This window comes from Pelodiscus sinensis, chromosome 4, assembly GCF_049634645.1.
Source record: "Pelodiscus sinensis isolate JC-2024 chromosome 4, ASM4963464v1, whole genome shotgun sequence".
Classification (NCBI taxonomy): domain Eukaryota; kingdom Metazoa; phylum Chordata; order Testudines; family Trionychidae; genus Pelodiscus; species Pelodiscus sinensis.
In genome coordinates, this window is record NC_134714.1 from 6,141,143 (window position 1) to 6,163,708 (window position 22,566).

Genomic DNA, 22,566 nt, shown 5'->3' on the forward strand with positions numbered 1-22,566 from the left:
GGCCATGGCAGTTGTGTCTTTCAGTTCACAATGCAATTGATCCACTTTATTATCCCCTTTGGGTTTCCTCATCTGCAGGCAACCTTTCAAACACTGTTTGCATTTCAAAGACCTCTAGGCGCGCCTCAGTCTTTTAAGCTGAATCAGCAAAACTTGTTCACAAAATAATTAGTATTTGGGCACTTTTCAAAAGGTACCGAGGGTGTTGGCCAACCTTAGTCATTGCTGCTAATTGCACCCTGGGGTATTTTATCCTGATTGAAATGTTAGAAAACATACAAGGTACAGTCAATATTAGACAGACTAGACTGTAGCAACTACAAGTCACATGGGAAGACATGATTTATGGCAAAATGATGTGTGCTGCACGGCTCTTCTACAGCTATACCTTTTTTCCTGCTGTTTTAAAGCATGCCATGCTAACAACTATGTCCTACTTCTACTACAGTTAGAATAACTGTGATTACTTTAAAGCCACTGCAGTTGTACCACTACAGAATTCTGACAACCCAGCCACGCTGACATCAGGGGTTAGGATCCACTTTACTACACTCAGGGTATGAAATTTGGCAGAGCCCTGAGAGCTGTAGCTTAGCGGATCTAATTTTCAGGTATAGACCCAGCCTTAGTAGTAAACCCCTTTTGCATACAGCAAAAGTCATTTCTAGTGCAGAAAATATTGCTAAAAGTTTTTGACTTATTATACCTCAGCAAGCACGTACAAGGACATTCGGACACCATCTGTTAAGACCTTTCAATTGAAAAGTCAGCCCAAAAGGAACTTAACACATGAATCCCCTGTCAAACACATATACAGCTGGAAAAAATATCTGCAGAAACAAAATTTTTGCATCTAGTTTGCTTTGCCATTTGGGATTCTGTTAAAAATCTCAATAGCCACAGACATTTCGTACATTTAGTTACTGGATGACAGAACCACCTCCTATTCCGGACCTAGATAAGGCTACTGTAGCCCAGTGGTTCTCAGTGACTAGTCCATGGCCTAGCGCCAGTCTCCTGAGATTTTCCTGACACCTTTTAGGAAAAAAAATCAGCCAGCTCCTGGTATCCAAAACACTGCTTTTGAAAACACAGCAATGGACTTTTATCATGTGAGATAAACTCCTTCCCAACTCTTCACAAATACAGACTTGTCTATTAATCTTATAATATTTCTGATACAATTAGCCACATTGTTTCAACATTAACCTTTCAGTGTACTGTTCGGTAATTACGTGGAAGGTCTTTATAAACATCAATACAATTTCTGAACTAAAAGTAGCGACTTGATTTACCCGTCAAATCAATGCTACAAAATTAGGTTTGAATGACAATTTTTACATGGACAAAGCGTTTACACGTATGCAGTTTGGTCTTCCCTCCAACAGAGCAGGACAACATGAACTCCAGGTGCACCCAACAACACAACCCACCTAATTTGTCACAGGCGTCAACTACGTCAATTTCAGCAAAACAATAATGATGAATCAAGTCGTTTGATTTCCAAACAGACAACGAGGCTCTTCGTTCTCTCAGTGGTTCAGAGGACATCAAAACCCCTCATGCTTGCCTTAGAATTCGTCACCACGGCTTAGCTTTGTGGCATTGTTACACTTACTCCGTTCTGTTAGTGAAATGAACGGCGAAGGTTCTAACCTATTAATTTAGAAGGTCACAGACTGAATGCTTAACTCTAAGTAACAGCCTCTGCATCATTTTTGCTTACCTCACAGCTAGCATGTTATTCTGGGTAGACACACCCCTTAGGCAGGATATGACCAGCAGTCATGTGTGGAAGTGTTTAACTGTCCATGGTACCATCAGACTGTTAATTAATGAGCACAGACAACAGGAATCATTGTGACTCTTTAATGGAGGAATAAGGTGAAAATGTGGATGACAAACTAAAAAGGGAGAAGGGGGAAAAGAAGACGTGACCCAAAGCTTTATTATAGAACACCGCTTATCATAGATCTTTATACTACACAGCTGGGAAATACCCATCAAGAAACGACAATTTGACAAGTAACAACGCGAGCAACTATACATACAAAAAGCTTATAAGTATAGTTGCCCTACAGACTCCCCTCTGGAATAGTATAAATAAAATACAGGTTGTGGGCAGTTGGATACATTATTTTCATTCATTAAGGATAAATCCACTTATGCTTCCAATTAACGCCACACAGGTTATCCCTAATTTATGAAAATAAAGCATGTATATCTTACATATACACTGCCGGTCAATGTCACACGCACGCCCACACGCCCACCTGCTAATAATGTTTCAGGTGTCAATATTACGTGCTGTATACACTCTACATCTATTATTTCAGTAAATAAGAAACTCCCTTTTATGGCAACTCTGGAGTCAAAATGAATACAAAATACTTTGTTGTACAAAACTGCAATTATACAGGAACAACATTAGAATATAATCCCCTTCAACAATGCACTACATCTCTACAAGGACAAAGAATAATCAAATCTTTATACAATTGTAAAAAACCTGTAAGCTGCTCTGCAACCTTCTTTTGCTAAAAGTTAGATACATTACACCACTCTAGCAGCAGATTAATAAATAAAGATTAAATAGTCTATTTTACAAAGCCATCCAGAATGGCAGATTTAAAAATGAAAAGCACTGTTGAGCCTTTCACTTTCTATGCAAATCATATTTATTAGGAATAAGACTCAGTATAAAGGGGGACCGGCCAGTACTATATTTATATCGACAGGATACAAGGACACCCCAAAGGAAGTAGATACCTAACCTTTTATGGCACCTTTATTGCATTCGTTTTTTAAAAGGCTGCATTTTCCTAGGATTAACAAATAAAGGACTATTTATCTCATAGCTTTTATTAAGCAAACTTGATATAACCAGCCACACAGTGGCAAGAGACAGAACTAGCCGTTTCCAGCTGCAAAAAGTACAGTATTGATTTCTACCCTACAGACCAGAGAATTAAGATACCAAGAAGAGAAAAAGCAAGTTACAGTCCAGCTTGTATTTGAGTTTCCTTAATGGTTTTTTTTTCCTTATGTGATGGATTCGCTCTCTTGTTATTTGCGTTGGGTTACTGTTGCTTAGTAACTATTTTCATGTCCAGCCAAGATGTAGAGATTGCTGTGTGCAGTTGGGTTTTCTGTCGGCCTACTTTCTAACACTACAACCCTGCAAGTAAACACAAACACACACCAAAAGGGTTAGCTGGAAAACCGAGATCCCAGGGTTTACAATACAAACATCAAAGAGCATTAGCTCGCATTGTTCATGGGCTTATAAAGTGACAGAGGTTTGCTGATATTCCTCAAATGTCTCTTTAACCTATGTACGTAGTGTTGTTGTAGCCATCTTGGTCCCAGGATATTCGAGACAAGGTGAGTGAAGTAATATCTGATACTTGGCCAACTTCTGCACTGGAGCTTACACGGGTCTCCAGTGTCTCGGAAAGACACGGGTCTCCAGCTTACTTCGGGTCTTGGAAAGGAAGGCTGTGTCTATATACACAGTGTTGCAGGGGCACAGTGTGTGGGGGAGACAAGCTCTCCTGTCAGCATACAAATACCACCTCTGCGAGCGGCATGCGCTGTCAGCGGGCCTAGAACTCGTAAGAACTATCTGGCCACATGGCACAAAGACTATACGGCTAATAGGACAAATGTGGATTCAAAAAGCATCTCCCTTGAGCGGGTGGCTCAACTCAGACTGTACCTGTTCCCTGTGCGCGTCTGCTGAAGAGACTCAACTGGAGGTTTCAGGGATCGAGATGAAAACCCAGGTGGGTGTGTTAAACAAAACTAGTTACTTAGGTTTGTTGCTGTCTTATTGCTGACCTCAAGTCCCACAGAAGGAAAGAACATTTTCAAGTTGGTTGTCTAAGGGTACGTCTACACAGCAGAGTCATTTTGGTATAACTCACGTTATTCTGAAATAACATCGTCCACGTCTACACACAAGCAGGTATTGTGACAATGTCGAAATAATGTTGAGCCGGAGGACTTCTTATTCCGACTCCTGTAACCCTCATTTTATGAGGAGTAAGGGAAGGCGGAGGAAGAGTGCTCTAACTCGGACTTCCTGCTGTGTAGACAGCTCCAAACGCCAAAATAAGCTATTTTGACTTCAGCTATGCAACTGACATCGCTCAAGTGGCGTAGCTTATTTCGGCGTTAGCCCTGCTGTGCAGACGTGCCCCAAGAGATTCGGGAACAGAATTGTGCCCTGATGGGCATGCAGCAACATGACCATCATCTGTGACACGCCGTTGGTTCTCTCTCCTGCTCTCTCTACAGGTATATTGCGTGTGGATTTGTGCGTTCATCTCAGTAAAAGCAACGTCAAAGCAGCACGTCCTACACTTGGATTGGAGGGTGGGGTCAGACTCACTTTGGTTCCAATCACAATCAGTCCTTAATATCGACCAATGGTGGCAGTGTTGAGCAATAAGCATATTGTGCCCCATCTTTCTCCCCTCACACAAGGGCCTGTTCTGGATTGGAGCTGAACTGCAGCTCATTTCCAGCTGATTTATTTAAATGAATCCAAGATGGACGTTCCATCAATATAACTTACCTGTCTGAGCCCAACAAGTGGAAAACCCTGGTTTCATCCGAAATCTCTTGGGTAACCTGCGAAAGAAATGGATTAGTGGCAAACTCCTTCGTAGTGGTAAAGTAAAATGCATTAATCTGATTTAGAAGAGAAAACAGACAGCCAGGTCCATCAAATGAGGGTTTTAAGTACCAGTTAGTGCAAAAGCTCAGTGATTAGACCTTGCAAGATTAATTTTAAATAGCTTGTAATAGCCCGGATTAGCAAACGGGAAGGCTAGATGATGGACTTTGGAGTAAATCTCTGCAGAGGGATTGCATTTCACCCACCACTGTGCAGCATTAAAGGGATGCTGTCAATTTGATTTTTTTTTAAAAGATGGATTTTCATTGCAATTAAATTGTCGGATACAGCACTTCAAATCAGCAGCCTGGATTTGTGCAAAGGGTGAAAGGCAGAAATGTATAAAGGATTTTCTGAACTTTAAGACAGTTAGGTGGATCCAAAAGCAAGACACCTCCTCGCATCATATGCCTTATGGTGGCAACTCACAGAACTCAAAACATTTCGCTTAAAAAGGGCGTTAAGTAACGGCTTGATCGCAGTTGGGAAGGACCCACCCGGGGAACCAATATTTGATAATGGGCTCTTCGATCGAGCAGAGACAGGTAAGACAATGCAATGGCTGGAAGTTGCAGCTAGACTAATTCAGACGGGAAATAAGGGTGTACCCGTATCTGGGACGGTACTTAACCGTCGGAACAACTTACCGAGGGCCACGATGGGGCCTCTCTCGCTGACAATGCTAACATCAACACTGGAAGCTCTGCTCTAGGAATTCTCTTGGGCCTGTGTTATGCAGGTGGCCAAACTAGCTGATCACAATGGTCCCTTCTGGCCTGGGAATCTAACCGCCAGGGTTGGGCCCAGGCCTCTTCAGTCCCCGGGCACCCTCGTCTGAGGCCTTGTGTGTCTCAGCTCGGTGCGGTGCTTCGAGGAGATGCCCGCATGCACAGCCTGGGGAAAAGCCTGCCTGCAATTTCCCCCCGAGCGATGTCAGAAAATGCATCTCACCACCCAAAACAGTGCCACTGACTATGCACAGACTTTGTTGCTAGGGTAGCAGGGACCCAATCAGCGTCAGCAACCAGGTGAGAGGGGAAAAGGAGTAAAATTAAATTAAATCTGGAGAAAGCAGGGGAGTACGTACTTCGTCTGACTTAAAGCTTTTGCCCTGCATGCCGTGTTTCCAGAAGGCCAGCACGCTGTCTTGAAGGCAAACTGCGGAGAGGAAATACAAAATCAGACCAGTAGGTTGAAATGCCTTTGGTTGTCTCTGATCAGCACAGCGCTGGGGGCGGCAGTGACGTGGGCTGGGGGCTGCTCTCTGCCCCTCCTACGCCCCAGGCAGGTGGAGGGTGCGCACGGCTCCCCACAGCTGGGGTCCACCAGCTGCTGGCTTGGCTCAGGGGGAGGAGGAGGGGAAGGGGGCAAGGTCCTGTGGTGAATAGTGGACAGGCCAGGCTCATCCACTTTCCAATTCGCGTTCCTAGCCCGTGCCAGGGTCCGTGCTGCTGTTTTCACTGCTACTGTGAGTCCTGCCAGCTGGATTACGCTGGTGTGAGCACGTCTACCCAAGCGCAATCTCACCTCCAACTGCCTTGTAGACACCCCTTTGATCAGGGCTGGGCAAAATACGGCCCGGGGCCGGATCCAGCTGGCCAAGCACATGTGATCTGGCCCCGGCCCACCCTGCCGGGACCCTCAGGCACACAGCTGCTGCGGTTTAAAGCGCAGTCCCTGCAGCTCTTTGCTCCAGAGCGAGGGGGAGGCTTCATGTGATTCCCCCCCCCCCAGCCCAATCCTCAGCTCCTATTGGCTGGAAACAACCAGTCAATAGGAATTGACCTCAGCCAATCTCTCAGCTCCTATTGGCTGAAAACAACCAGCCAATAGGAGCTGAGAGATGGGCCTGGGGATGGGGCAGCACAAGCCTCTTCCCTCTCTGGAGCGAAGAGCCACCTGGAGGGAGCAACCTGAAGTTTCAAGTGATCTGGGGCTGCAGCAGGCAGGAGCCCAGCCTGGCTTTGGGGTGCTGCAGGGCTGCTGGCTGGGACACACGTAGGTAAGTGCCTCCCAGCCAGAGCCTGCCTCTGGCACCCCTGCCCCTCAACTCCCTCCCCCAGGTCACCATCTGCATCCCCCTGCCCCAGGTCACAGCTCCCTCCCAGAACCTGTCCCCCCCTACACTCCTTCTCCAGGCCAGAATCCTCTCCCGCACCCAAACACCCTCCCAGACCCTGACCTCATTCCCCTGCCCCAAGTCACCACCCACACCCTCTGTAGTCTGCACCCCCTTTTCCCCTTCTCCCAGATCACGATTCCCTCCCAGCCTTTGCACCCCCTCCTAGTGCCCTTCCCCCAGGCCAGAATCCTCTCCTGCACCCAGACCCCCTCCCTGACCTACACCCCAATCCCCTGGCCCAGGTCACAACCCCTCCTTCACCCAAACACCCTCTCAGACCTCACACCATCTCCAGCACCCCAGTCCCTTACCCCGTGCGCCCTTCTGCACCCGACCTCCATCCTAGACCCCGCACCTCCTCTGCAGAAAAGTACAGCCCTTGACCACTTTCCAAAATCTTGGATCGCCCCCCCCTGCCAAAAATTCTTGCCCACCCCTGCCTTAGATTCATGTGCACTTCCTGCTCCCTACTTCCTGTCATAACCCAGGAAGAGCTACTAATTCCTATCCCAACCCCTACTTTCTAAACCTGAGGCTCCCCAGAGCCATCCGCAGTGCACTATGCCCCTTAAGCCATTCACCGAACAGCCACCTGCAGAGTGAGCTAGGCAATTAGCGCAAGAGTCCTCCATGAATCGTCCCATCCTGCCGAGTTTCAAAGGAAAGCTGCTGAAGCAGAGTAGCGGTGATAGAGTGTAAAGGGCAGTGTGCACTGACTGCCCGGAAGGAGGGAAACTTTTCTGACCGAGAATTCGACTAGGGATGCAATACTGTAGTCGGTTAAACGATTAACTGATAAGTGGACGCTTATCGGTTAATGCTACTAACCACACACATTCCCTCCACCCCCGTGGCTTTGCCAGTACATTTGTTAGAGGGCTGGCTAACAGCCCGGGCCAGTCCTGGGTCCCAGGAGCAACCCTCACTGTGGCTCTGGTAGGAAAGTATTACAATGCGGAGGGGGTGGAAATGGTTCTCCTTAGCCTCTTATGATACAGCAAGAAGCAATGGGCTTAAATTACAGCAACGGATGTTTAGGTTGGACATTAGAAAAAACTCCCTACCTGTCCGGGTGGTTAAACACTGGAATAAATTGCCTAGGGAGGTTGTGGAATCTCCATCACTGGAGATATTTAAGAGCAGGTTGGACAGACACCTGTCAGGGATGATCTAGACAGCGCTTGGTCCTGCTGTGAGGGCAGGGGATGGGGCCTGATGACCTCTCAAGGTCCCTTCCAGTTCTAATGTTCTATGATTCTAAGTAAGAGCTATATATTATTAATAGGGCATGGGTGAGCTAAACTGCTATCTGCATGGTCTCCAGTAAAATCTCAGCTTTGTTAAAAATTGCTAGTACAACACAAATCCTTAGATAAAAAATGCTTCTTATTGCTATAGAAATGAAGAGGAACAGATTAGAGCAATTTCTTCATTTTTAATCAACTAATTGTCCAGATGAGATGAACCAGCTTCATTCTGACGGGGGGAAAGACACAGGACTGACTCCTGCCTCTTAAAAAACTGGACTTTTAAAACATCTAATTTTAAAACAACCGGAACGACACTAGAACGGAATTTCTGAAAACCAGGCTGTCTTGTAAACACGGCCCAGGATATCCCCTAAGTAGTCTATGCAGTCAAGGACTTGTTTTTATAACATAAGAACTAGGGAGTCACCAAATGAAATTAATAGGTAGCAAATTTAAAACAAACAAAAGGAAATTTTTCTTCATGTAGCACAGAGTCAACCTGTGGAACTCCTTGCCAGAGGATGTTGTGAAGGCCAGGACTTTAACAGGGTTCAAAAAAGAACTAAATAAATTCATGGAGATTAGGTCCATCAATGACTAGTAGCCAGGCTGGGTAGGCATGGTGTCCCTAACCTCTGTTTGTCAAAGGCTGGGAATGGGCGACGGGAGGGATCACTTGAGGATTCCCTGTTCTGTTCACTCCCTCTGGGGCACCTGACATTGGCCACTGTTGGCAGACAGGTTACTGGGCTAGATGGACCTTTGGTCTGACCCAGTGTGGCCATTCTTATGACACAATTTACCACAATAAGCACTTTCCCAAGTAGCAAGCATTTTTAGTGTCAGGCAATAAACCAACCTGGGCTAGAAAGAACCATGCAATCTAAGATAAAATCCTTTCTGCTCAAGGCTCAGTTCTTGAGACCCAGTCAGGAGATTTTTACTTACCTACAGATTCAATGCAGAAATCAAAGCTGAGCTCAGATGCTAGCTTCTTGCTTGACTTCAGCTTCCCGTGTAAATTCACAATTTTCACAAATTCTCAAGAGGGAAAATGTATAAAATCAAGTGTTAAAACCTGTTGCTGATAAAGACTGTAGACAGCTTTAAATATAAAATGATAACAACATCCTTCAGGCTTAAGAGTACTTTACTCTCATGTCTGGCTTTTATAGTTTGTAGAGAACAACTCAATTAGCATGTTTGTATTAACGTACAAGTAGATAAGACTGAATGTAAATTTGAATGTTTACGACTTTACTAAAAGTCTAAAAGAAATACGATATATTCAAAGAAAAAAAACTAACAAAAGGTTTGCATATGTAAATACAAAAAAACCCCCCAAAAAACCAAAAAACAAACATCCCCCCTCCCCCACAAAACAGGACTGGGTTGCTTTGGAAACCATAAACTTTTTACCCACACTTATGTACATACAGATTCCTGTATTGCCGTGCGTGTTGTACAAATTATGTGATAAGAAACAAAGCTCTAAAAAGTCCTCATTTTTGAGTATTTCTGTTCTCAATCATAACAACGCGTTCATTTTAAATGCCGAAATGAAAAGACAAAGAAAAAGGATGTATGTTTTTTTAAGAGGGCTACAATAGACTTGCCATGTGTCTTAACCTGAACTAAACCCCTGGGATTACAATGCTACGGTACAAAAGAAAATCAAAGAGCTGACATCAAACAAAGTAACACCTGTCTCAAAGCACAGGTTTCTATCACGCCACTCCAAGCACAGAGATAGTACTTACTGTCCAAGCAGACTAGAACGGTGTCTCTTTCCAGCTGTGTTACGTGAATGGCATCTAATTGCTGATTGCCTTGTTAAAGGGAAACAAAAACGGTTTACGTTACAGCTTTAAAAACAGGCCCACTCTCCTCAAGCCTTATATTTTACTTTGCACATTTGCCAGCCTACACATAACCTTTGCAGCTAGGGATTTCTATTCTTGTAGAGTATTTATTTCTTTTAGTGATGGCATTAAAGAAACCAACTGTTCAGCTGTTTTCTGACAATGGAGGGAGGGGAGAGGACATGGAAGGGAGTCCTGCCTCTCAAAAAACAGGGCTTTTAAAACAGAAATCATAGCTCGGAAGGGACTCCTGTCTCAGAACCGCACTGTACGTTTGGTTGTGACAGCCTGCCAAGAACAGAACAAATCCATCTCCGAGGGTGTTCATGATGAGGTACAAGAGTGAGTAGTGGGGATCAGCACACGATTCTTCCCCCTTGGACATAACCTTTTTCTCCACTAGAATTCAAGTCTGGAAGGGACCGTCGAGGAAGCCCAGGGTAACCGACAAGTTAATCTTTAGCCATTTGTATAGTTCTAATTCATACACGAGCTTGCCTACTTGCGCTGCTAAAAAGAAGCCTTAAAATGTGGAAACATGTTTCCAAATCAGACTAGTGGAGACAAATATCTTCTAGGTAACAAACAGCTTCTGAAGAGACGGAGAAACTTTTTCCATGGGATAAGCGGGCAACAGATTACAAAAAATTGTCCATAAGGGATGAAAAGAGAGAGGCATGCACAGCATTAGGGTTGTCTATGGGGGAAAAGAGGAAATGGTCCCAGACTGACCCCCATGGAGGGACGTGGGTGAGTAGGTCATATTCTGGTTTTCAAATACATACACTTGAATACATGGTATTTTTTAAAATAAAGCCTTTTAAAATGTTAATTAACTGGACAGAGAAGAGACTCGGAAAGGTCTGCAGGACCAGCCTCTTATGTGACGCTTAAGTAGAGGAAACGAAGGAGTTTTAAACACCAGAAGGGTTTCTCCCAGCTTTTCTCAAGAAGTGATTCTAGATCTTACCACAAACCAGCCCTGCTCAGAAGACCAAGCCCAGGGAGGAAGGTGCAATCCAGGCTGGCTTGGCTCTGGATATTAGCTATCTAAGCCTGCCTCAATTAACTAAGGTGAAGTAAGAAATCTGGTAGAGAAAGTGTTTCCACATTACTTTGAATGCAAGGTTCACACATCAAACCCCCAAATCCTTACCGGCTCCAATTTCTGTAAACCACGAAGAAGCAGAGTTCAAGTTGATTGTCTCAAACTGAACGACTTGATTTGGTTCTGTCCCCTTACTGATTGCCACACAGACCATGGGGTATTCCTGCTCTGGGATCACGAGCATTTCAAACACATTCAGAGGGGTTGGCAAAGGAAAATCAAAGTGCTGAAAGAAAAGGAGATAACTCAAGTTTAGAGGTTACTTTTACCGAATATGTAGACAGGCAGTCTAAAACCTGATGTGCACAAATACTGAGAGATAGGAACGTGCGTTATTCTCCTCCCAATTGCCTTTGTAATTCAAAGCACTACTCACAGCAAGGAGAGTAAACATCCAAAAGGATGGAACATTTCACATCATTCATGCTCTTAGTTTATGGAGGGCTGTGACTGCTAGCACTGGGTTTGAGCCAATGTCTTGTGAATCAATGCAAAGACTTTCATTGATTCCCTCCGGCACTGGATCTGCCTTACAGCTAGTAAAAGTTTGGAGGCGAAATTTTCAGATGCTTAGCACCCACAAAGAGGGGTAGAAAGAGAGCACTTTTCGACATAAAATCTAGAATGGTTCCCACACTTTCAGAGAGATTTGTTTATTTGCAATAACAGTTGAATGATTAACATTGCAACAGCAAAGCTAAATCTTGTAACTGGGTAAAGCTTACCTTTATTAACATGAATTTTTGCATTGGCTCATACCACTGAAGTAAAACAATTCCAGACTGCAATGCCCCACAAAGGTACTTATGTCCTGTGTATGGATTTCTTACTATAAAAACAACAACAAAACAAATCCACACATTGAAAACGAACAGGGTTGGATTTAACAAGCAAGCCCGTTTCAAGTAAAATTGAAAATTACAGCCATTTTTCCAGAGGATTCACATTGCAAAAAACTAACCTTTTGGCCTCAGATTTATGACGTGGTGCTGTATTAAAATGTTTGTTCCATTTATTGTGCTAATGTCCAAATGAAGAGGACACAAAATTATCTACTTTTCCTACATAACCTGTAGAGTAACTCATGGAATGTTACTGAAGCAAACAGCACATGTGTGCTAGAGAAATATTTCTTTCTAGAGAAGCAAGAGACCTGCTGAAACAGAAGGAAGACGGGAACAACAAATTGCAAAAGAGCCTGAAAACCTAACCGAATCACCTCTTCCTAGTCCAGAAGGCATTAGTGCTCCAACATTATTCTTTGTTTGTGTTACTGCAGCACCTTAGCAGCCCCACTTATGACCAGGGCCCACTGTGTTGTACACGGCACATACACAATGACAAAGCCCTCACCACTTCAGTCAGCGTCGTGATCCTTGCATGCCTAGTCAATGTCATTCTCGCCACAGGGCTCTCCATTACAGATGCTTTTCCTGATGCTTAGCAACCCCCTTCATCATACTGACATCAACAACAGTCACAGCTCCTTTCTATTCTTTGATCGTACGGTCCCATTGTTCAGGCAAAAGAGACTGATGACTGTACCTCGTCTGTTGTGTTTCAGTTCCCCATCTATATATACAATGGAATAACAGGACTTCCCGACGGCACAGGGTGCTCTCAGGACAAATACATTACAGACTGAAATGCTCTGAAAGCAACTCATGAAAAAGACTACTAATGAGCGCGGTATTAGAGTAGAGCCCTGTTTATGCAATCTAGTTGGGATCGGTGCCAGATCGGATAATCGGAAACCCAGAGAATGCAGAGACTAGGAACGTACAGTGTCGCATCGCCATCTAGTGGCGAGGAGAAATTGCTTCTGGCTCAGGAGTCCTGATTAGGTTAACGTGGAGAGCCAGAGGCTGGATAAATGGAGTTGTCCAATATTAATGTGTTTACTAGACTCTTCTCTTCCTGCTAATGGCTGCTATTTCCCTGGACAATGCCTTATCAAGTAAAATCACAGCGTACTCGTGGAAGGTACAGCACTTTCACATACTGGCTCTGAAACCAGAAGCTTTGCTCTCAGGGTAAAAACTTTCCCAGCAGAGCCCTTAGAGGACACAGGGAGAGAGCATCTCTCATTCTCAGAGAGCTGTGGAGAGTGGCACTCAAACTCTCAGCCACATTTGGATCCAATGGGCACAACAGGTCACCTTCAGTCAGCCAGTTACCGTGATACCAGGATCAGGCTGCTTGCAAGCCCTGCTTGCCACAGAGCCCTAGTCCAGGTGCCCACATGCAGGTGAGTTTGGCTTGAGCCAACTTCTACCCTCACTGCATTTTCAAACATTGCTGTCCCAGAAAGTGCAGCGGGTGCTGAGGAGGGGCTGAACTATAAAACTGGAAGGGACCTTGAGAAGTCAAGTCCAGTCCCCTGCCCTCATGGCAGGACCAAGCACTGTCTAGATCAGTGATCCCCAATCTTTTGCGGTTGCCGGGCACCTGGGGGCAGGGCCACCCATGCGCCGGGTGCCTGTGGGCAGGGCTGCACATGCGCACGGGGGCGGGGCCACCCATGCACTATGCACCCGAGGTCGGTACCGCTCCTGCGCCGTGCGCCTAGGAGCAGGGCCGCCCATACGCCGTGTGCCTGAGGCCGGCTCCGCTCCTGCGCCACACGCCCAGGGCAAGGAGCCGCCCATACGCTTTCCGGCCCTGGGCTCACCACACCATGCACTGCTCGCCCGGGGGCAGGGCCGCCACCGCCCATGTGCTGTGCGCCTCGGGCTGGCGCCGCTCCTGTGCCGTGCGCCATGGGGCAGGGCCACCCATGTGCCACACGCCTGGGGCCGGCGCTGCCCCTATGCTGTGCGCCATGGGGCGAGGCCGCCCATTTGCTGCCCACCAGGGGCCGGGGCCACCCCTGTGCTGCACACCCAGCTGGGGGGCCGCCCATGCTCCGTGCACCCAGGGGCCGGCCCCGATCACTTGGCAGGTGCACTGAAAGGGCCCGGCGGGCGCTATGGCATCTGTGGGCACCACGCTGGGGACCACTGATCTAGATCATCCCTGCCAGGTGTCTATCCAACTTGCTCTTAAATATCTCCAGAGATGGAGATTCCACAACCCCCTTGGGCAACTTATTTCAGTGTTTAACCACCCTGACAGCGAGGAACTTTTTCCTAATGTCCAACCTAAACCTCCCTTGCTGCAGTTTAAGCCCATTGCTTCTTGTCCTATCCTCAGAGGCCAAGGAGAACAATTTTTCTCCCTCCTCATGACACCCTTTTAGATACTTGAAAACCGCTCTCATGTCTCCTCTCAGTCTTCTCTTTTCTAAACTAAACAAGCCCAATTCTTTCAGTCTTCCCTCACAGCTCATGTTTTCTAGACCTTTAATCATTTTTGTTGCATCTTTCTTGAAATGTGGTGCCCAGAACTGGATACAATACTCCAACTGAGGCCTATTCAGAGCACAGTAGAGCGGAAGAATGACTTCTCGTGTCTTGCTCACAACACTCCGGTTAATGCATCCCAGAATCATGTTTGCTTTTTTTGCAACAGTGTCACAAATCAACCCCTTGCAGGCAGTATCAGTCTCAGGAGAATCAGAGTCGTAGCTTGAACTTCTTGAGCAGGGTGGAGGTGTGAAGGAGGGACTATTTTAAGACAACAAACTTTTTAATGTTTACATTCCATTGACTGTCAATGACACACACACTTCAGTGCACAAGTTCCTGGTGGAAAAACTGACTCCAAAATTAAAAAAAAAAGGGGGGGGGTTTGCAAACTTGCCTATCAAATCCAGCTCCAAGTGCATTTTAATCAGCTGAACTATACCACGTACGCCTACAATTAATAAATGGTCCTTTGCCATTGTCTTTACTAGTTTGCCATCACATTAAAAAAATAATTGACCCTGGAGCCAAGTTTAAAAACAATTCCCAAAGTCAAACTGGCCTCTGCCGTAACGAGCTCAAAATGCCTTGATCATTTATCATGCAGCTATTTTAAGATCCTTTGTTAATGCTCACAGAAGAGGATCAGAAGATATTTTATCCTTCATGACTGGACTTAGACACTTCTTGTTCAGCCTCAGTAAATATTGCCAATCAGCAATAGTGGTTGTGGATAGAGATACTTATCCACTTGAATGTGACAAAGATCCATCACCGTATTTTTAATATAGGCCTCTGCCCATCTTACAGGTGGTAATGACAGGAGTGTTGCCGACCTGGGCTAACCATTGGTGATTTGCAGAGAAATATTGGCCCCAGTGAAGTTACCAGCAAAACTTCTCTTGACTTCAGTGGGTCTTTCACTTGTGGTAAGGTAAAGCATGGTTGGCAGGGTATATTTTAAGATAGTCTGTGTTTCTAAACACAGGAAGAGAAAGCGGATGGCAGAAGAACACAGCACAGGAAGAGGTCTTGGATGGACGATGATGTATCCTGGGGGGATCAAAAGGACTATTTGTCTGCAAAAAGATCAGCAGATGACCATTCCGAATGGGATCCAGTGATAGAGATTCCACAATCTCCCTGGGCAATTTATTCCAGAGCTTAACCACCTCGAATATTAAGCAGTTTTTTCTAATGTCCAACCTAAACCTCCCTTGCTGAAATTTAAGCCCCTTGCTTCTTGTCCTGTCCTCGGAGGGTAAGGAGAATAATTTTTCTCCTTCCTCCTTGTAACAACCTGTTAGGTACTTACCAGAAGAAAGTGAAGTTGTGCAATTCATTACCAATTTCCTGAGCTATGCAGGGCCCACATTTTTATTATGATTAGGTATAATTAAAACTAAACCTGAGTGTGAACCACTCTGTCCCCATAATAAAAGCCAAGTCAAAAATCAGTAGATGGAATGCTCACTCACCTATGCAGCATTTGTGACATCCTTTCGTATCAGGAATCTTTGTTGTTAAGGAAAACTTCCTGGAACGACAGAGTAAGTTAGAACACACACCAATGACCAATCCCGAAAGCCTTTTATAGAACTGATTCATACAGACAGATATCAGAAGCATAAAGGAAAAAAGCCGTTTAGAAATGGAGTTCATTTTTCAGAATAGAATCATAGAGCTAGAAGAGACCTTAGAAGACCATCAAGTCCAGCCCCCTGCCCAATATTCTAGAAGAGAAATATTTTTGTACCTTGGTAATATTTTGTCAGGGAACCGATGAGTCTGAATATGAGCAGCTAATCCTGTTTTTTTGGCTTGTTCAAACAAAGCTATTAGGTTATGGGAGTAGAGCTGGAATGTTTTCCCTGTAAGACAGAAAACTGATTTGTATCGTACACACACGTCTCAGACAGAGGCTATTTATGGTAAAAACCCAGAGTGATCATTACCTTCTAAAAAGGCGATCCGCAAACATGTCCAAAAGAGAAGCCAGGCCAAAATGTGAAGAGAAACAAATCATGATCAAAAGGACAGCACATCAGGAGGGACCATTATTCAACTACTGATGTTAAGGTTTAATAAGAACATTTAAGAAAAGGTGTAAAACAAATGCACACACTAAATTCTAGGCAGTTCTTTGATACTCCATGCAGGCATGGATGTGTTCATTAAACGTACAGAAATATATTTACATATAAATTATTACTATTAGCATACACGGTTGGTACTGGTCTATGCACAGATACCTGCAATTACTCAAAACCAATGAGGATAACACTTTTATGGCCAGTAACACCTCCCTCCAGGGCCTGGCAGTGTAAAGCAGGAGAAAGGTGCAATATGGACCAATGGCTGGAAGTTGAAGCTAGACACATTCAGGATGGAAATAAGGTGTCAATGTTTACAGTGAGGGCAGTTAACCACTGGAACCATTTACCAAGGGTCATGGTGGAGTCTCTGTCACTGGCAATTTTAAAATCAGGATGGGATGTTTTCCTACTGGATCTGCTCTGGGGATTATTCTATGACCTGTATTACACAGGCGGTCAGATCAGATGATCTCAGTGGTCATTTCTGACCTTTGGAATCTATGTGCCACCAGCCTTCTGGAAACCCATCCTGGGCTATCTCCAGATCATCATGTGACTTGGACTATACGTGGCATCCTATGTCTAAAGGTCCGACCTGCAATCTGGCTGCATTCAAAATTAAGATCAACCTTGGGCAGCTATTTCATACATAGAATTCCCTTATATCGGGGAGAAGGGAAAACACCTGGTTTCAAATCATCTATAGTTAGAATACAACCAGTCAGAATTACAAATTCATTATTATTTACATGTGCACACATGCGTACATCATTCCTCTTTAACTCAGAACTCTCCTTGCTCTCAATCAGACCTATTTTCTGAGTCAGTCAGATGTATGCTGAGACCCACTGGGAAGTTCAAAGCCGTTAAAGATGGCACCAAACTGCAGTGAACCAGGGGAACGATTAGACAGCGCACCTAAATTCTTGGAAGCCCTTTCCACTCCTCCCCAATAAAGAGGCACATTGGCCTGATTGTTATATTAATAATGGAACACAGTCCTGAACTAGGCACTGCAATCTCAGAGACCAAAAGCAGGAAAAATTCAAGATCTTTCTCCCACTCAAACTGGGCCTTTGGCATGATCCAGAACAAGACTTGTATTCTGTGGTCTAATCAAACTCCTAACCTTTCAGGCAAAAACCAGTGATAGGCTACTGATACAATTGACCTAGTATTTCCAAGTTTCATTTCCTAAGCGTCCAGCCTTACAATCTATGAACATTTCTTGTGTAAAAAACTTATAAAGTAAAACTTCCTACATGAAAAAGAGAAACAGAAATACAGGGAAACAGCACACAATTCTCTTGTTCAGTATAATGTTACCAATCTACAGGAAGCCCACGTGAAAATATTCTTTTAAAAGTGAATGCTTTGTGTATTTTTCCATTATTTAGAGAGGCTTTTTGCTTACTATATACATACCTGACAACGACATTAAAGTATTATTGATAACATACAGCCAGGTACATCTCCGGGGAAATAACTAAAGAAAGAAGCAGAAGATATTTCCATGTAACAGAGAGAAACTGAATTACAAAAGAAACATACAATTACAATGAAACTGAATTACAAAAGAAACCCAGTTAATAACACTGGGTCCCTGATCCATTTCCTCAGGCTCTGCTCATGCCTTGCTAATTGCCTCTTGATGAACTCCATGCTATCCTTTGACCTGAGCATCTCATCGGCCGTGTCAACAGTATCCTCCTGAAAGTTCAGGATTTCTAATGTTACGCCCAAGGGAGCGTTGCCTGATGTGAACCAGCTTATGCAACAGAGCAGAGCAATTCGATCAACCTCCTTGAAACATGACAAGATTCTGATGCTTCATCGTATCGGTCAGTTACATTCTGTCTGTGCAAGACACGGTACTTACCTGTTCCATCGTGGCTTCGTGAAGTTCATTCAGATTCAACGTATAAATACCATCTTCTGTTCCAAAGATAATATACTGATCTAAACCAGGAGGGAAATTGGCTTAATCCAAAAGCACTATACACCTGAACTGCTGTAGTCAGTGTCCCTCATACGGGAACACCTGTGGTACAGAGGAGGAAGCAGCTTTGTGAGCTGCTGTTCCCTCCCTGCCCTACTGGGGGAACAGCAGCACCGTGATGCGCTTCCCCTGTGGCTTTTCCCCACAGCAGCAGGGGGGGCAGTGCCTGGGAGAGGCATAGGGTGCGGAGCCACATGCCCCTCAGGAGCAGGATGTCAAGTAAGAGTCCGCCCCCCCCCCCCGGGTGCAGCCCTCCTTGCCCGGCAGAATCTTTAATGCAGCATAGCCTGTTTTCCAGGGTTGCCATATTAAAGCATACTGGGAAACCGACCCGGGGGAGGCGGAACTCGAACCCACGACCCTGTCCTCCCCAGGGGAGCACCCTATCCCCTAAGCCATGCAGGATTTGAAATGCCAAGGGGGAAAGTGAACCTACCTTTAGTATCAGGATGGATCCAGGATGTTGCACAGTTAATCTTCAAAGGGCAACCATCAAACACTTTGGAAAAACATGCTCCCATCTAAAAGTAAACAAAATTTAAACCTGAAACTAGCTTGCGACGTACAGAGTTTCAACCCTGAACTCTTCTAGTAATAAGCAATTTGCTAACTGTCTATAGGCCAAATAAGAAGACGGCTGAATAAAGATATGATCCCAATTAGCCCTATTTTAAATGCGCATTCTTACCAGCACCTTTGGCGTTGGCGGCAGACCATTGATCGCTGGCTTCTGAGGAGAAAGAGATAAGCTGTAAAATGATTCACACTAGTTTAAAACTGCACCATACATTCACGTGCATGAAATCTCTCCACGCCAGCTAGCTAACCAAGTCATGCCATGGATCAATATTTAACAGCTCCAGCACCGAACACTTACCGGAAAGTCTCTTTTGTCTTTTTTACGGGGCAGTTGGGGGACTGGTCCGGAACCCTCTGCATTTTCCTCAATGAGTTTCAGCATACTATCCCCATTGCCTAAAACAAAGCCCACGTGCATTTTAATGTGCATCCGATAACCAATCCAGTACAAAGACTTTTGCTGCCCAGTTCTTTGCTACATATAGAATTAAAGCTAGAGAAGAGGAAGGCACCACTCTGAAGTATCGCAGATTAATCTCAGCCAGCTGACCCTTTTCAGAGGGCGTGGCAGAAAAGGAGTCAGTTTGGGTGGTCAGGGCTCTTTGCTATGGAGAGAAACCTACCTTTCCTGCCATTGTGACGTGCTCAGACTGGCAGATGGGCGCATGTTGGACCAACACAGGAATGGTGCTGATTGGCCCCAATCCCTGTGCCAGCAGGAAGGCGCCTGGCCTAGGCCTTTAGCAGAGAAACCTCTGAGGGTACGTCTACACTACAGCGCTAGTTCGAACTAACTTAGTTCGAATTAGTTAATTCGAACTAAGCTAGTTCGAACTAACGCATCTAGAACTAAAAACTAGTTCGAACTAGCGTTTTGCTAGTTCGAACTAGTAAGTCCACATTGAGTGGACTCTGAACAGGGCTTAAGGATGGCCGGAAGCAGTGCCGGCAGGGCATAAAAGGAGGACTTAGAGCATGGAGATGCTGTCTCAGGCTAGCCGAGGGCTGCGCTTAAAGGGTCCCGACCCCCACCCCGGACACACAGTTCTAAGGGGTGCCCCGCTTGCAAAGAAGTTCTGGCTTGGAGTGCCCTGAGTGCCCACACTGGGCACATCACACCACTCGGCCATCAGCCCGGCTGCACTTGCCGCAGGCTGCCATCTGGGGAGAGGGAGTAATTGGGGGGCTGCAGGAGAGCTTCCACCCCCAGAAGCCTGCAGAGCCAGCCCAGTCCTCCCCATCGGGGGCTCGTACCCCATTCCTCCCTCACCTCCTTCCACTTACCCTTCCTTAGCCCCCCTTCTTATTGATGTACAAAATAAAGATAACGTTTCTTCCAACATTGACTCTGTCTTTATTGAAAAAAAACTGGGGGAGACTGGGAAAAGGAGGTGGGAGAGGGGAAGAGAAAGGCTGGAAGAGGGGAGGGCAACTAACATGATCAGGGGTTGGGAACAGGTCCCAGATGAAGAGAGGCTACAGAGACTGGGACTGTTCAGCTTAGAAAAGAGGAGACGGAGGGGGGACAGGATAGAGGTCTCTAAAAGCAGGGGTTGGGTGGAGAGGGTGCATTCAGAAAAGTTCTTCCTGAGTTCCCATAAAGAAGGACTAGAGGACACCAAAGGAAAGGAATGGGTAGCAGGCTTCAAACTAGTAAGAGAAAGTTGTTGTTGTTGTTGACAAAGCAAATAGTTAACCTGTGGAACTCCTTGCTGCAGGAGGCTGTGAAGGCTACAACTAGAACAGCGTTTAAAGGGAAGTGAGATAAAGTGATGGAGGTTGGGTCCATGGAGTCCTATTAGCCAGGGGGTAGGAGTGGTGTCCCTGCCCAAAGTTTGTGGAAGGCTGGAGAGGGATGGCACGAGACAAATGGCTTGGTCATTGTCTTCGGTCCATCCCCTCCAGGGTCCCTAGGGTTGGCCGCTGTTGGCAGACAGGCTACTGGGCTAGATGGACCTTTGGTCTGACCCAGTACGGCCATTGTAAGCTCAGGGCTCAGGGTCGGGGGTCTCAGTGGACCCCCTTGATTTTCATGCACACCTGCTCCTGGGTGGCCAGGCTGGCAGCTCTCCTGCCCTAGACGGCCACTTTCCTGTGCCTAGTGCGGAGATTGTGGACGAGGTCCACGATGTCCGCACTAGCCCAGGAAGGTGCCCGCCTCTTGCGGTCCAGGGCAAGCTCCCGGGAGCCGCCAGCCTGGTCCCGGCAAGAGGGGGTGGGCTGGGGGGCATCGGGTGGGTGGCTCTGTGCCGTGCCAGGTGCAGGGTCTGCTGGCTGGGTGCTGGCAGGCTTGCACCTGGCACGGGCACCGTAGCCAGCCCGTGCCCCTTTAAGGGGTCCGGGGCCGGGAGGGGGGCATAGAGTTTCCCTGGTGTTGGCCAGAGTGGCCACCAGGGAAACCTGGGGAGGGCTAGCCTCCCACTAGTTCGAACTAAAGGGCTACACAGCCCTTAGTTCGAACTAGGCGTTAGTCCTCGTAAAATGAGGTTTACCTAGTTCGAACTAAGCGCTCCGCTAGTTCGATTCAAATTCGAACTAGCGGAGCGCTAGTGTAGCACCTATTAAAGTTAGTTCGAACTAACGTCCGTTAGTTCGAACTAACTTTGTAGTGTAGACATACCCTGAGGCACAGAGAAAGGCCAGCACACGTGAGAAGGGAAGTTGTACTTCAGGAACTACTTCTATTGCAATAATGTTTGGCTTGAAGTCAACGTTTCGGCTCCTGAACAGGTTTCTTTTCATGGGAAACAAGTCAATTTCTAAAAACGTGAATCAGAGACAAGGTGGGGGAGGCAACATCTTTAATGGGACCCACTTCCGCTGGGGGAAGGAACCAGCTTTCCAGGTATGAGGATCTGAAGAGCAGCAGATCTGTGTAGTTCAAAAGCAAACAGAAGTTGGTCCAGTAAAGACACCACGCCTGCCCTGAGTCTCTGGGACTAACAGAGGTACAAAAAACTGGAAACAATGTAGCTTAGATTATTTACCCAAGTCACTGTATCTAGCTGTGAGCAGGCCCGGGCTGCTGAGACTGCTAGTCATACCAATGGGGGATGGCTCAGCTTGCAGTCCACAAGCGGGAATACTCTGTCTTCTATGTGCGGGCAGCGCTTGGCTCTGCGAATCTGGAAAGTGTTTTATCGTCTGAGACTTCTCCTCGTCCGCAAGGCCTTCCTCGGGATAACTGTTTATCCTTGGCTGTAACACATGCAATAGGCGGGGTTATAACATAAGGTGAAAAATGATCTTTCAGAGGCCTAAATGTATTTATTACATTAGCTTTTCTGTAGAAAATGTAGCACCATTCTTACACAGAACGTTGACAGCTGGATAATTTATTACAGGTTGGGTCTCCCTGGTCCGGCACCCTCAGGAACTGACCAATCCCGAATGAGGGAGTTTGTCAGACCATGGGAAGTCAACGCTGGCCCCCCACTACTGGCCTGGCTGGGCGCCTGGCCACCAGCCCTACTACTGCTGGCCTGGCTGCACTTCTTGCCCGCCAGGGCTGCTGCTGGCCCAGCA

General features: G+C 46.1%; 1 protein-coding gene across 1 annotated transcript in view; it reads right to left on the minus strand.

The window, feature by feature from the left end:
• Nucleotides 1-1,855: 1,855 nt before the first annotated feature.
• MAP4K5 (mitogen-activated protein kinase kinase kinase kinase 5) overlaps nucleotides 1,856-22,566 on the minus strand; it is an 88,972-nt gene continuing 68,261 nt past the window's right edge. Inside the window, exons 19-34 of the mRNA XM_075926168.1 lie at nucleotides 22,086-22,239; nucleotides 19,340-19,437; nucleotides 19,151-19,192; nucleotides 18,899-18,983; nucleotides 18,343-18,422; nucleotides 17,889-17,949; nucleotides 16,323-16,325; nucleotides 16,124-16,238; nucleotides 15,846-15,904; nucleotides 11,749-11,852; nucleotides 11,072-11,249; nucleotides 9,814-9,882; nucleotides 9,002-9,094; nucleotides 5,769-5,839; nucleotides 4,580-4,635; nucleotides 1,856-3,178 (exon numbers count right to left, since the gene is read on the minus strand). Coding sequence (XP_075782283.1) covers nucleotides 3,091-3,178; nucleotides 4,580-4,635; nucleotides 5,769-5,839; nucleotides 9,002-9,094; nucleotides 9,814-9,882; nucleotides 11,072-11,249; nucleotides 11,749-11,852; nucleotides 15,846-15,904; nucleotides 16,124-16,238; nucleotides 16,323-16,325; nucleotides 17,889-17,949; nucleotides 18,343-18,422; nucleotides 18,899-18,983; nucleotides 19,151-19,192; nucleotides 19,340-19,437; nucleotides 22,086-22,239 — 1,356 coding nt within the window. The 3' untranslated portion in view covers nucleotides 1,856-3,090. The remainder of the gene's footprint in view (nucleotides 3,179-4,579; nucleotides 4,636-5,768; nucleotides 5,840-9,001; nucleotides 9,095-9,813; nucleotides 9,883-11,071; nucleotides 11,250-11,748; nucleotides 11,853-15,845; nucleotides 15,905-16,123; nucleotides 16,239-16,322; nucleotides 16,326-17,888; nucleotides 17,950-18,342; nucleotides 18,423-18,898; nucleotides 18,984-19,150; nucleotides 19,193-19,339; nucleotides 19,438-22,085; nucleotides 22,240-22,566) is intronic.